This window comes from Marmota monax, unplaced genomic scaffold, assembly GCF_021218885.2.
Source record: "Marmota monax isolate L192 unplaced genomic scaffold, Marmota_monax_Labrador192_F-V1.1 WCK01_AAM20220418_F8-fsc00125, whole genome shotgun sequence".
Lineage (NCBI taxonomy): Eukaryota > Metazoa > Chordata > Mammalia > Rodentia > Sciuridae > Marmota > Marmota monax.
The window spans coordinates 1,695,509-1,710,384 of NW_026695235.1; the positions used below are offsets into that span (position 1 = coordinate 1,695,509).

General features: G+C 42.8%; 1 protein-coding gene across 6 annotated transcripts in view; it reads right to left on the reverse strand.

Moving 5' to 3' along the window:
* Tiam1 (TIAM Rac1 associated GEF 1) overlaps nucleotides 1-14,876 on the reverse strand; it is a 360,672-nt gene that overhangs the window by 123,110 nt on the left and 222,686 nt on the right. For 5 of the 6 annotated variants that reach the window (XM_046439109.2, XM_058577281.1, XM_046439110.2 and 2 more), the window contains 2 exons: nucleotides 8,629-8,818; nucleotides 107-1,080 (listed from right to left, as the gene is read on the reverse strand). In XM_046439109.2, the coding sequence (XP_046295065.1) occupies nucleotides 107-1,069 (963 nt within the window). In that variant the 5' untranslated portion in view covers nucleotides 1,070-1,080; nucleotides 8,629-8,818. The remainder of the gene's footprint in view (nucleotides 1-106; nucleotides 1,081-8,628; nucleotides 8,819-14,876) is intronic. The other variant, XM_058577282.1, reaches the window with a different exon arrangement.

Here is a 14,876-nt window from a genome sequence, read left to right on the forward strand (position 1 = left end):
GGGGGAAGCCCAATTTAAAAGGTGGGAAATTTCTAAGAGCAAAATCATGCACTTCAAGAGTCATGCACGGGTTCCCAAATATTGAAACAGATTTCAATCGCTTTACCTGAGTTGTTTTGGCTCTTCTGCCTTGCATGCTGTTGCTATGGTTAATTTGTGGGTTGGTGGCACCTTCCGAAAGACAGTGAGATTTCCTACAGGGAAGTGTGTTATAATTACTGTACGGAGCAGTCTCTTCGGCAGCAGCTGGTGGCATCTTATGGTTTACGAGATCAGGAATATCAGACACCAAATTCCGACAATAGCCTGCAAATTTGCTCCTAGGTCCCCCATTTGCCGTCACCCCAGAGTTTTTCTGAGCATACAAGTCATCCAGGGAATTGGCACGCTGACAGGTGCTGAGCTGCCGGGGACTCGCCTGGGTTTCCATCCCCCGAGCCTCCTCGCAGTCCTTCTCTTCCGCGGAACCCAAGATTTCTTCGTTGCTTGTTAAATGTTCTTGGCTCAGATCAGAGAGTGAGAATTCCAGGCTGTCCTCCCGCCAGATGTCTGCAGATTTGGAGCGTTTCTTCTTAAAGCTCACAGTCTCCATGAAAGTGGGCCCGTTGGATGTATAGGGATGCTGCCTCCTGTCTCCCTCAGCCAAGTACGTAGCGTCATCCCCGTAAAGCCTGCTCTCCTCCGAGTCTGGCATGCTTTGCACGGAGGCTGCGGTGAGGACGATGCTGCTGTCTACGCTGGGTGTGACAGAAGAGTCGGTGTAAGACACGGGTCTCAAGCCCATATCTACTCGGTCCACCCAAATGGGGCTCCCGAAGTCCTCTAGGGTGCCTTCCTGGGAGAAGGGTTCCAAGCCATTTTCGGCCAGGGACTGGGGGATGCTCGGGGTGCTGCTGGATCGGGTGCTCACTTCGGAGTTCCTGTGGATCACCTTTCCCGAGGAGGCGTGCCTGGTCCGCCGCGTCTTGTGCGACAGGCGCAGCGAGCGCGACGTGTGCTTGCGCCCCAAGCTGGCATGCTTTTCTCCGTAAAAGTCATGGTCTACATTTTGACTTTCTGCGTTTCCCATGGTTTTATGGTCTGCAGCAAAGGGGGAGGGGGAACAGAGGGGATAACTGAGTTACTTTTAGAATGGGTATAGAGTCCGACACAGCACGCAGGGCGAGCAAACACCTTGGCTGGTGGGGGAAGGTAATGAACAACCCAACTTCTTACATGCCCCAGGGCAGTTCTGTGGACTTTTACCTGGTTGCAGATGAGAACTAGCATCATCTGCTGAGGTTGTCCCTGGAGATGTGAAAGGTGCCTAAGTAGGAGTGTTAGATTTGTCCCCCGAGGCCAGATGCCCAAGGGCACCCAGAGTGCTTCTTTTATACACCTGGCAACTCCTCTATTCCTAAATCCACGATTATATGCTTAAAGTTCTACTCATATAATAAGTTGAAAACCCTAAAGTTCAAACCAATGTATCTACCCAAGGAGTATTTTTCTGTTTGGAATTAGGTATGTATTCCAAAGCAAACAAACAAAAATTCAGAGGTGTGGGCTGGGGCTGCAGCTCAGCCATAGAGCATTTGCCTAATGTGTGAATCCTTGGGTTCGAGACCCAGCACCACACGAATAAATAAAATAAAGGTATTATGTGGAGTGGAGGTAGGGATGGGTAAAACAAAATAAAAACCCTGTTCTGCATCAGACTAATGGGTTTAGTTCTGGGAGCACATCCAACCTGCAAACATGAATCTGGTACAGAGTGCCCTGCAAACAGAAATTCCCATTATAAAACCACTAAATATCAGCCAGTCTGTCTTTTGGGTCTATCCAGGTCAACTCAAATCCCTCCTTACTGTTTTCCAAGTCTCTGTTGCTGACCCAATAGCACAATTCTGTTATAAACACCAACAAAGAAGAAAGTCTCCAAAGCTACTTAGCTTCTTCTCCTTGCTCCACAGGTCTGTCCCTCCACAGCAAATACACCCATGATAATATGTGAACACAGTGGGAAGGAAAGAGGGAAGATAGAGGAGGAGGGCATATCTCTGAACTCGTTATTTTAACCAGCTACATGACTGCTCATTTATTTACTAAGCACCTACCATGTTCAAGAAGCCAGAGACAAAGCAGAGACACATTCCTTACTCCCATGAAACTGATAATCAGCCAGGGGAGGTAAAGCAATAAAGAAGAAAGTAAAAGGCACATGAACTTGCGGTGACCACTGCAGAGAGAGCAAAACACACTGGACGATAACATACCTTCATACTGGTTCAGGAATCACTCTGGAATTCCACTACTCGGTCTAAATGCTGCTTAAGGTCTCACAGCACATCTTTACTGAAATAAAATTTATGGCAAGAGGGAGGGAAAACCTCCCCTTACTGTTCCAGTGAGTTCAGAGGTAATTCATAAAGACATCAGATGTTAAGCTATTCCTCTGCTGGAATAGTCCCTACTAGGCCACACATCATAGAATTCTCAGAGGGAATTTTCCAAAAAAGAGAATCTCCCTTTTGGTAGCAGCAAGTACATTTCAAAGCAATATGTTCACGCTTCTCTGGCTAGTATGTTTAAGAAGCAAAGGAAAAAACTCATTATAGAAAAAATGAAAAAAATCAACTGTCCACCTGTGACCATTGATGTTTATCTTAACTCCTAAGACAAGCATGGGCCACATTTGTCTTTTTACAAATCAAGCAAATAAATACACATTTCCATAACACTAAAGGCCATGAGCGATTTCTTAGAGTTCTTGATTTTTCAAATGTATAAATTAAGATGTCTACATATGGCTACGTAACTATGTTTTGCCAATAAATAATAAAAGAATAAATGATGGTCAGAGCCCCATTCTGAGAATCACATTCAAAAGAGGAGGTGGCTCGGGCAGTAGCTCCGTGGTAGTGTATACATGCAAGGCCCTGGGTTCAATCCCCAACTCCGCCACACACATCCCCCAAAGAAAAGAGAAAAAAATAATGGTGAGATAAATTGATTGAAAGAATGGGCAAAACTGTCACCTCAAACTTGCTCAGATTTACCCTCCTCAAGCACACATATCAAAAGTTTGCTAATATAAATTGACAGACATATTTTCAACAACTTTCTGGTTGGGTTCATTTCTGCCAACAGAAAACTAATCAAGTTAAAAGCCTCAGAAGAGGTTTCCTTGGGAAATGGCCCCAACCCTCAAGAATTACAGCACTCCATGCATCACACTGACGGGTCCGTTATATTAATAGCATTTTTAGTAGCAAGAGTCTTTTTAGGCAGCCAAGGTAGGAAGGAAGCCACTTTTATCTTCAGAACTAGAATTTAGAGATGAATGCCAAATCCCCTAAATCCTTACCAAGAGAGATTCTCAGGGGATGACCTAAGTAGAGTGAGCCTTAAGTTTAAAGCCACAAAACTTAAGAAAAATAAGTTTCTAGGGGGCTGCAAAAACACCTCTTAATTTGAAAGCTTTTCCTGAAAGGTTAGGGAAAGGTCCAGTAGGGGACATCCATAGGGGGCTCTGAAATAACATACACATGAAAATATTTTTATAGATTGCTAATGGTCCCAGGTAGTTTTCACATTCCAGGGATAATTGGAGGTAGTGAACAAAATTTTAATGCAAGAAAACTTTTCAGTATTTAAACCTCAAGTTTGACTTCTAGACTTTTCTTTTTCATCTGTGCTGTACCTTCAGGCTTCACTGGCCTACCTCAGGGCCCTTGCTCATGCTCCTCCCTCTGACTGGAACCCTCATCCTGTCCAGCATCTGCCTCGCTCATTCCAAGTTCATCCAACCAAATGTCACCTTGTGAGGAGATCTTTCCTGGCCTGGCCTCTCTAAGGCATCTCCTGCAGAAAACAACCCTTTTTATCCCTCCTCTTCTGTTTTCTTCCTTAGCCTGTATGATAACACACAATATAATTTAGTGACTTGACTTTTTATTTTCTATTCTTCCCCACCAGAACTAAGCTTCAGGAGGGCTAAAAATCTGACTTGTCTTGTTTCCTGCTGCATCTTCAGTGGCTGAAACTCAGCCTGAAAAGTAGTAGGTGCTCAATGAAAAAAAAAACAAAACACCCTGGGTGAATGAATGACAAAATGTACTTCAATGGCCTGACGGGTTCATATTTTGCTCACAGTGTTCCTCACTCTGCCTCCCGTCACCTGAGGGGAAATTAAGGGCTTGCTCCGGTCTGGTTCCACTTAATGCCTGCCTTCAGTTTCTCTCTTCCACCTTCTTCTGGAGCGGCCTTGCAGAAGCTTGAGATCCGGCTAAGGGTTGAGAGGCCACCCCTCCCCAGAGTCAGGGTGGCTAGGGCAGAACTATGAGCCCCAAGATGATCTAAGGAAAATGAGGGGATGGACACATCGGCATGATAAGCAGAGGTGACATCGAAAGTGGCAGGGGGGTCAGAAGGTTGAGAGATCACAGAGAAGTCTTAGGGTCAGAGACCAAGGATTAGAGGGTGAGTGTGTCTCAGCCGAGCTCATCAGCACCAGGATCTCTCTGTTCCAGTGGTGAATTAAACTTCATACTACATATAGTTTTTAAATCCCATCAAATTCAGTACACAGAGAAGGAGCTACAAAGCCCCGTAGGGAACTTTATCAATATGCACAAACATCGATTAGTCAGGGTGTTTCACACGTACACCAGGTAGGAGGTGATTTCTCAGGATGTTTCAGCCTTATGTGGTGAAATGATGGAGAATTATACACACACATCGAAACGATGTCAAATTCCTGACTATGGCATTTACTATAATTATGCAAAATGCAAACACAAGGAGAAAACTGGGTGATGGTTACCCCTTCTGTAAAAAATTTCTTTGAATCTATAACTATTTTGAAATAAAAATTTAAAACAAACCAACCAAGTCTTAATGAACTGCAATATTCTGACCAAATGAAATGTCAGTTTAAAAGTAAGGATTCTTCCTGAAGAAAAAGTACATGGATCACATATGTGCTCCCAAACCCTGTCCTTTCTTTTCGGCTAAAAAGAACTGAAAAAGAAAATTCTCTGGTGCTGTGTGTAAGTCCACACACAGCCCAGACTCATTATTCAGATGTCCAGAACATTCTAATGTAATTCCCATGAATCAAACAATAAGAAATACTTATTTATTGAACACCTTCTAGTGAATTGCTATCAGGAAATATAAAGCAAACATACACTTATGGTCCACAGTGAGTTGATTACCTGAGGATAGAGCTTTTGTCTTAATAAATTAGTGAACGAAAATGAATTGTTAATATCCAGCACCAGGGGTATAGACTAAACTCCCTGGCCTATCTCACCTCCAATAACTACAACTAAAAATGCTAGACAAAATGTAAACAAAAGCAGACAGATCGAGGAAGAGAGTCAAAACTCAAAGAGCCACTCTTACAATGGTAGCTTCCTGTTTTATCCTTCCAATTCCTCACCCAGGCTTGCTCCAAGGGTGGGCACCAGTATAGCTATGGAACAAGAAGCAACACCATCAGGACAAGCCCAGTTGTTCTGCCCAGAAGAACTGAGAAAGATCCTAGCAAGCCAGACACCTGGATGTCAGAGAAAAGAGAACTAAGAAAAAAAAAAAAAAATCCTCTGGTGCTGTGTAAGTCCACACACAGCCCAGACTCATTCTTCAGATGCCCATGCGTGCGACTGACTCGAAGCAAGATGGCAGAGGCCTTGAGAATGAACCGCCCAGTTCTCAGACTAACCCTGATGATGTTAAGAATGGCACAAACCCAGAAAAACACAGCGGAGACTTTGAAACCTGAACCAACATAAAGCTACCAATGGTGAGGCAGAACTTCCGGTCTGAACCCAGGTGGGTAGAATGCCTACAAAAATAAAAACAACGAAATCAATATTCTCCAGGTGGTTTTAACCAGACCTGGAGTCCCATGACATAGTATTTGAAATGTTCACAAAGCATTTCAAAGAACCAAGAAAATTTAATCAATTCCCAAGGATAAAGACAGTAGAAGCCAACTCCAAAGTGGCCCAGATAAAGGAATTATCAACACAGACTTTTAAAGCAGTTGTTATAACTGTGCTCCCTGAATAAAGGTAAACACTCTTGAAATAAATGAAACACTTAACTGCTTGCAATGTCTATGAAGATCATTGTGAATGTCAATGATGACGCATGAGTAGAGAAACAGAACGCATATGAAAAAGAATGGTAACATACAAAGTTTGGGTCATAAGTAGAAGCCTGTATATTAGCCCATAGGCCTTTTCTTAACTTAAGAAAATCATTTGGGAATCTATTAGCCATGATGGAATGTTCCCTCCTACAAAAAAACTTGAACTTGGAAAAGTTTGAGCTATCATTTATATTAGGGAATAAAAAGGTAAACCGTATACGATCCCAGATGTAACATGTGTGCTACATTTTCCAAATCAATCTAATGTTATATTTTCTCAGTACTGCATGAGAAAACATCCCAATAAATAGGAAGCCACCTCACAGGTCAAAGTTGCAGGCACAGAGAACAAAGGAAAATCCTCCAACAAGAGCAGATTGTTGAGGGGGAGAAGCGGGAGGAAAAGAAAAAAAAATAGAATGGAATCCGGAAATAACTGCATCACCTTGAGGACTAAGGAGGTTACAATTAATATTTTTATGGCTTAGAATGTCTAATTCTCTAAAGACACCCGAGGTCCCAGTTGCACCCCTAGCAGTTACAGGAGGATGCTCCACACCACAGCAGAGGAACAGGAGGGGTCCCCATGACCAAAAGCCAGCCTGTGGGTCTTCGGACCAATACTTGCTGTTTTTGAGAGCAAATAATGGAAAAGATGATCTTGCCATTGAGATCCAACATCAGTGGAGCAAAATTTCTCCTATCAACAAGTGAAAACCTACATTTGAGGTGCATTTCCAAGATACGAATCTCAAAGCAGGTTAAATTTTGAATAAGTAAATATTTCCCAAACATACACATGCAATGAATCTGTGAAAAAAGTTTTAAAGTGACTATTCTGGATAAAGTGCTTTTGGGTCATTTCAATTTTCACAATACTTTCTTTTTTAAAAAATTTCTAAAGTTCCTATACCAAACATGCAATTCATTTTTCTTCAGGAAAGAAAAAAAAAAAAAGGCAAAACATGTTAACAGATTTTGAGTCACTAAATTTGTTTCTTTTGTTTTGGCCCGTTAAAGAGAGTAAGGATATAGGCACTATGCCCACAGCTATGAAGGAGTGTCACCAAACCCAAACTCCAGACAGATGGCCTGGGGAAAGTACCTAAGATAAAGAATACACTATCTGGCTTGGAATTAATCCCTTATTTTTTAATATTTTCAATTTGTTTTTTTTTTTTTAGTAGTAGATGAACAAAATACCTTTATTTTATTTGTTTACTTTTTATTCGTTGCTGAGGATCGAACCCAGGGCCTCACCTGTGCTAGGCGAGCGCTCTGCCACTAAGCTACAGCCTTTATTTCAAGAATACATTGGCACTTTGCTTGACCTCTCACTGCATCCGTGGCAGGGTGACCTTGACCCTTCCTGTTTTATTATAATCTTCCTATGGCAGAGACCAGGTCTTATCATCATATTTATAACCTAAATTTCCTTAACTTTTAATTTGGGGGAGGACTTTTCATCATTGAGATTGTCTTAAAACAAGGGAACTCCAAATATAAAAAAAAATAAGATTCCAGTGCTAAGCCAGATAATCCAATTCATAGCATATTCAACACAAAAGTTAAGCATGAAGTCAAGGTTTCTCTGTTGCTGGTAAAGATAGTGAGATCCAACCATAAGGCATGTTATGATGTATCTTAAGTTATAATTATTAATAATATCAGTTTTCATTCCCCTGAGGTATTTTAAAACCTATTAAAATAAATGTAATCATTACCCTTCTCTGACTTGAAAACAGACCTCTGAAGCCGCAGGAGAAAGGATGGAATGTATTTATTTCAAAGTTAAATTTGAAGCAAAAATCACAAGACAACAGATTGCAAATTTAAAATTAGATTCTAGTGGGAGGTCTTGGTTTCAAGCCTGTTTTTTTCCCTACTGGATGTTGCGCTTGAAGCAGAGGGGGAAAGAGCTAAGATTAAACTGAGACTAAGTTCTGAAAGTTTTTGCTAAATCGTTACAACCCATGAATAGAGTTTTGCCAAGTCACACACAAATACCTCTAACCCAAGAGACTAAACAAGAAAGTTTTGCAACAAATAAAAGATGATCTTTGATTTAGAAAAGATTATTATTTTGACTGCTTATTTGTGCTTTTTAAAGATTATCCAAAGCAGAAACAAAATATATCCTTGTTCTGAGGCTGGATTTTGAAGCTAGGTTTGCCTTTTTCAAACATAATCCAATATAAAGATGGTGAAACTCAGGGATAAAAGATCCCGAGGGCAATTCACAGGGGAATAAAAGATCTCATAGGTACCTGCTTGGTCTTTTCCTTTTGTTTTGTTTTAAGTCTAATGCTTTTGCTTTGTTGGATGGGTGTAACCCTAATCCAAGGAAGGGATTCCAAATTCTTTTTCCCATGAGCTACATACAACACAGCAATTTCGACTGTGATAAAAATGCAACTATCCCACTGCCTTTGAAGCAGTTCTACTTGGTGCAGGCACACAGAGGCTCAAATCCACACAGGCAAACTTACCTTAAAAGGCAACAGTGGTCCCCAGCCCAACTTGCCCCAAGAGCACTGTGGCATTTAGATACTGATGTTGGAAATGATGTCGGCGGTTGGGGTTGGGGCTGGGGCTGGGGCTGGGGAAGGTGTCAGCACCTGCCCTCCTGCTCCGTGGCCATCAGGATCTCATCTGAGTCTGGGAGAATGTGCCAAAAACCTGGAGAGGACAGGGTCAGAGGGGACAGAAAAACAGAAGGGAATGGTCAGCCAGAAAAAAAGGAAATGGGCATCTCCCATCAAGATCATCTGCATTAATTATCCCACATCAACCTGGGGTGCAATGGAACACAAAGTTGCCCCCAAAGCCCAAAATCAGAGGATGCAACATTTAGCTACAGGTATAAAGTGACAGGCTTAGTCAGACAGATGAACAAAGGCCAGCATCCCCACATTGGTGGTCGTAACTAGCCCTGCACACTAAGTCATTTGGTCACTTTAGTCTGTTTCTGTAAGACGATGACATCAGATCACAGAAACAGGTTGCTGTCGGGTGATTTCGATTACCCTCTCTTACTTTTCAAAGAATCTCAAGAGAGAAATGGAAGGCAACAAAGGAACCTCAGTTATTCTCAAACTACAGCTGCGTTTAGATGGAAGTTGAAGAAAACACTAAAAGACAGGGGAAAAAAAAGAGAGACCAACTTAAATCCATAGCCCTCCTCGTCATATGCATGTTTTCTTAAGATGAAAACATCACATTCATAGAAAACTCATATGAAGAATATGCACAGAGAAAAATTCCAATTGTTATTTAACAGCAAAAGTAAATTGAAAAGGAGGGCTCCGAGAAAAAAGCAGGGTTAATGGTCCTTTTGATTCTTTTCTCTTTTTTCTCCTGTTGTTTTTAAACAGTTTGCCTTTTGAGGTGAAATTGGAAATGCAAAGGCAGGCAAAAAGGCCTGGAGGGTCTCTGTGAATGGCTTCGTTTCATTACTTTCCAACTGGACATTCCCCTGTGGACTGCCTGCCGCTGCCACCCACTTGCTGGTGGTTTCAGCAAGGTAGGAACAAGGAGAGAATTGCCCACTTGTAGAAAAGAAGCAGAGAGAGGCAATAAGTAAATAAATTATACATCCACACGGAACAGAACAAGAAGTGAAGTTTCGCGCCTTCCTCATCTTGGAAAATGTGCTATTGAACCATGAAGCTAGTGACTCACGCTTGCAGGGGAAGGAACAGGAGTTCTAGCAATACCCCATCATTACCCCCACAAAACTTGCCCTTTCATGAGTCCCCCCATTGCTACCCTGTTCATTCCCTTTTCCTGGGCATCCTCTGTGAACGGCTGTCTGCAAATTTCCAAATTTTCAAAGCAGTCCCTGAATTGCTTAGAACTGGCAGAAATTAATAAGCAACAACCCATTTATATTGAAATGGACTCATTACGGTGCCAGCTGCCAATAATTTGCAAGGCTGGGTTCTTGCTGGCAAAGGGGCCTGCGGGTGGCTGTCCTTCCACCTGCACCACAGAGGCTGATGGTGCAATTTGTACACTATTAGCCAGACTTCATTTTTTTTTCTATCTATACTCTTCAAGTCCTTGAGCAAAAGAACTAAAGGAAGAGGAAAGTTAACATTATGGAGGGTTATTTATGAAACACAAGGGAAAGCAACACTGAATCAATGGGCATCTATTATTATTATTATTATTATTTTGGTAGAAACAAATTTTACCCATGACCCGGGCTGTGGAACTGATCCATGAGGTGGACAAATAGAGGCCTCCACGTTTATTATTGTACAAGCAGCAGGTAAGCTGCCCCACCAAGTACCCCATGATCAGTTCTTTTCAATGCTAGCTTCTATTTCTGCTGTTATTTAACATTTGTAAGACATGAGGAGTGTCCTAGGGGGTAGGCTAGTGTTATGGAGGCTAACATGACACTTATTTCATTGAAAATGAATCTGTTATAAGTTGAATGAAATCAATAGCCTTCAATTTGTTAGCAAAGAATATGGTGAGTTAATTAACCCAGTTGGAAGATTCTGTGTGTTCAGTTTGCCACAGCACTCCTGCCCCCCCACACACACGCATGAGCCATGCTGATGAGTCCCTCTGTACCACTCACCTGCTTGCCTTACAGTAAAATGACATGCATACTCAATAGACCGAGTTTCCCAAGATCACTATGATTCACTCTCAACTCATACAGTAAGATTCTGGGTCAGGTGTCAAATGACCAGCTTTCACAGGGAAGTGTGTGTTACCGTGCGGGTGGGAAAGGAATAACCAAAACTAATCTCAGCCTTCAAATACCTGCAAGAATAGGGCCCAGAAGCCCCACCGATCCAAACCTATGGCATGATTGACGATGAAACCATGACATGTGTCAGAAACAAGTGCCCATGGCATCGAATCCCTGGCTTTTCCTAAAAAAGTCTGCTAGACCAGAATTTTTCTTTCTTCATCTTCAAAAACACCCATTTTTTTTTTGTCATTTTTAAGTTCTTACAAGTTTCAGAAATCAATTATATAGAGAAAAGTGTATTATACTTGGCCCACAAATACCCAGGTTCAATTACCAGACTTTCTCACTCTCTAAATTATGTGATCTTGGGCTACTAAATGATCCACTCTGAAAACCACTGGGGAAAAAAAGGATGTAGTAGTGTCTGCCTTACTAACACCCACCTGAAAGGATGTTTATAAGAAAGAAATTAAAGAATCTCTTTATGGCACCCTCAGCCATAAAATTCTACATAAGTGTGTTAGTTCTTTTCCTATTTGTCTTTTTTTAGTACCCAAGAAAGTTCCATAATTAGTGAATTAAGGAGAATCAGGTAGTTTCCTTCTACCCGAAACCTAAAAAAGGGAGAGAGGATGTAGAGATCTTGGGTCAAGATTCTTAACATTTATTTTATATGTAATAAGCACCAGAATGATTTGGTTTTTAGTCTTCAAGTTAGCTCCTGAATTGATTGTATGGACAGATGGATGGATGGATCTGGGACACCAGAATATAAATTTTAGAAAGTTAAAAAATTAATCAGTCGTCTTTTTTAACTTCTTTTAACTGTTACTTTCTTTCTGAAAAGACTTGAAGTGACTTCCAAGGATATATAATTTAAAATAAAATAAAGGAAATTACTTCTAGAAAAAAGAGAAAAAAATCACAAAGATAAGTCCAAGACCAAGGACACAAAGGGTGCTGGTGTGCACCTTGTGGAGCCTCACGCCATGTCACTGACAGGAAGCCTGTGACAGCCACCTCCAATGGGGAATGCAATGACCACTGCGAAGTTCACAGTGTCCTCACAAACTCTCAGAAGAAGGACACACGTCCTTGCTATTAGGATCAGACGGGAATTTCCACTGTGGCCCCCTGAGGCCACTGTGATAGAATAAACCATGTTCTGAACTTTGACAGTAGATTGAAAAAAAAAAAAAAATTACAATTCAGGGACAGCAGCTGGGAAGGAGAGGATAAGGCTGGGTGGACAGGCTGCTGCTGCCTCCCAGGAAGCACTGTCTGCCCTCCATCCACAGTGCCAGATCCAGAGGAAGGACTGAGACCAAAAGGTGGGGCTCTCTGGTTCCCTCGAGTAGAGGTGGGTCCAGCTGCCAGATGGCCACAACCCACCTGGGGTGAAGGACAGGTCCACCCAGGGGTGTGCTTTGTCTGGCTTTTGGGAAAGCTGAGACTGCAGCTAAGAGTCAGACATAGAGATGAGGTGTCCACCTTCCCTCCTGACCCCTGGCAGCTCTGGGGCAGGGCCAGGACTCTCGGAAAAATCGATCTCTCAGCACAAATGAATGAGCCATGAAAGGGGCCCCAAACTCCTATTCCATAAAGCATGAATGAACTGATCTGATTGTAGGCCAATTGGTGGGGTTTTGTTGTTTGTTTGTTTTGTTTTTTAAGTTAAGAATAAACAGACACTCCAAGCAGCCAAACAAAATTCCCCAAACTTTCCATATCCATGGATTGCTCTAATTTTCAGCAATAGTACTTCCTAATATACCCAAATGTATCCCAAAGTAACTAAGCAAGAAACATATTCATAGAATCAATACTTTTAAGCAGGCTACAAGTTGGGAGCTATCTACTAAAATCGTTTTAATTTTAGAGCAGTGAATCTTTGGCAATACTCGATCAAGTTCAGCTGGGACAGACATTACCATATTTCTTACGAGTAAAGTCAGTGCATTTCGAAATGAAGTAATGTGTTCTACCCCAGCCCAGGGAGAGCTGCCATTTATGGAAAGCTCACTATCTGGCTCACAGTACGTTAAGTGGCTTTAGGCCAAAACACTCAGATTCTAAGTTTCCCTAAGTTCTGGGTGTTTATCGTCTTGCGACTACTCTTAGACACCTCCAACCGGTGACTGCCAAAGTATTACAAAACCGAATCAGTCACTGCAGAGTTCCCTACTAGTGTCATTCGAGGGAATTTGGAAACCACCAGTCCCAGAGGGCTCTGCTGTACAGCTGGCCATCCAACCCCCCCCCCCCCCAGATACCCCTGCAGCCCGACACTTTAGGCTCCTGGGAGGCCCTGGCCTGCTGAAGTGGACACACCATGAGACTCACATGATTTTTCAGAAACCCATTGCCATTTCTAAAAGCCATGAAGCTACTGGACACTTGAGAATCCCTCCCAACACTCCAGATCACAGCTTTGGGCTCTTGGTTCCTAAATTATCAATTTTGAATTACATCAAAAAAGCACTTCCCATTGTCACTGAGAGAGACTGTGGAGCATTTGATCCCAGAAGAGAATGGAAATAGAGCTGAATGTAGCTCGATTCTAATGCTGACCTCTGTCCTTTACTGCTGTGCCCAAGCTGCAACTTGATTTCCAGGGCGTTCCCAGTGAAAGAACTAGGTTAGCTGGGTGCCCTTAAGGAGAAAGAGGGAGAGGATGCTACTCTCCTAGAGGTGCTTTCATGACTCCTATAAAACATCACAGAATTGAATCCTTAAACTTCTTACCAAAGTTATGTTCTCAAGACATCTCCGTTTAGGAGAGACTTCAATTTAAAATCACTTTGCCCAACAACAAATCTTCTAAAATTGGGCCACCCAGGTGTCTTTCCCTTGGTAGATCTCTCTCTCATCATCCCCCTGCCCCATTGGGGCCCCAGGAGCTTCACCATGTACAGGAAGAAACCATGTTTTCAGGACACACAGCTGGGATGGTGGTGGATGAGGGGTGCTTCTCTTTCACTGTCAAAGATTAAAGATCCAGGAAGGGAACGTGAGTCTAATTCCCCCTGGTTTTCCAAGCCTGACATCTAGCCTCAAGCCAGCACGGAGACAGAGGGGCCTCCAGTCTAAAGAAGATGGCCCTAGGTGTGTCAAGTGGAAAGGCACCCACAGGAAGTGATTCTGGGCCATAGCACATGCTGCCCTGCCACTGAGGTCACTTGGCCAGGTGATCTGAATGTATAAAAGTGCAACCAACAATTCCATGATGGTCCCCAACTCCTACAATGTGGACCCCCCTCAACCAGTTCCCTTACCATGCAGCTTTGGGGGAATTATTCACAAACACAGTCAGGGTGTCAGGAGATCCCCTTCCCTCGTCAGGAAGCAAAACAAGATAAGGTCACTATTCACTATGTCCTTCTCCAAACTTCCCCACAAGTGGCAAACCTCAGCCTGCAGCTGCTATCTAGAGGGGGAGGCCATCCCGGAATCAGGGAAGCACTCTCCGGGTGAGGCCACACACCCAAAAGGCTGGTGTGGCACGTAGGCCTATGAGCAAAGCAGTCTGGGATTGCCTGTGACACAGAGGACAGAGGAAATACCACCAACCCTCTGAAGAGCTTGCAGTTGTGGGGGAGGGGTGACAAATCCACTCTACTGACCCCTCACACTTTGCATCTAAATGGCCTGCCAGGAAAAAAATCCTCCCTCATGAACTCCTTCCTTCTTGGGTCCCAGCTCTTGCTGCACTTGGATTGGCAGGAAAGTGTGAGATTCTTTGAAGAGAAAAATGATTAAAGAGAGATATCAGCACTCCAGCTACCAAGGAGGTGGCCTCCAAGGCTGTGGCTTTGGGGATGCAGGAAAAGAAGAGATTAAGAAATACCAAGTATGTATATGTGCGTGACTATTCCATTGGCAATTCCCGAAATAACCAAAAGGCATTGAGTGAGTGCAATCCTGGAGAAACATGCTCGCCCTTCCCAGAAGTGAATCTCTCACATGTCCCTGAATAAGGCCACCGCTAAGCAGGTATTATGAGCACCTTGAACTTTGATATGTGTC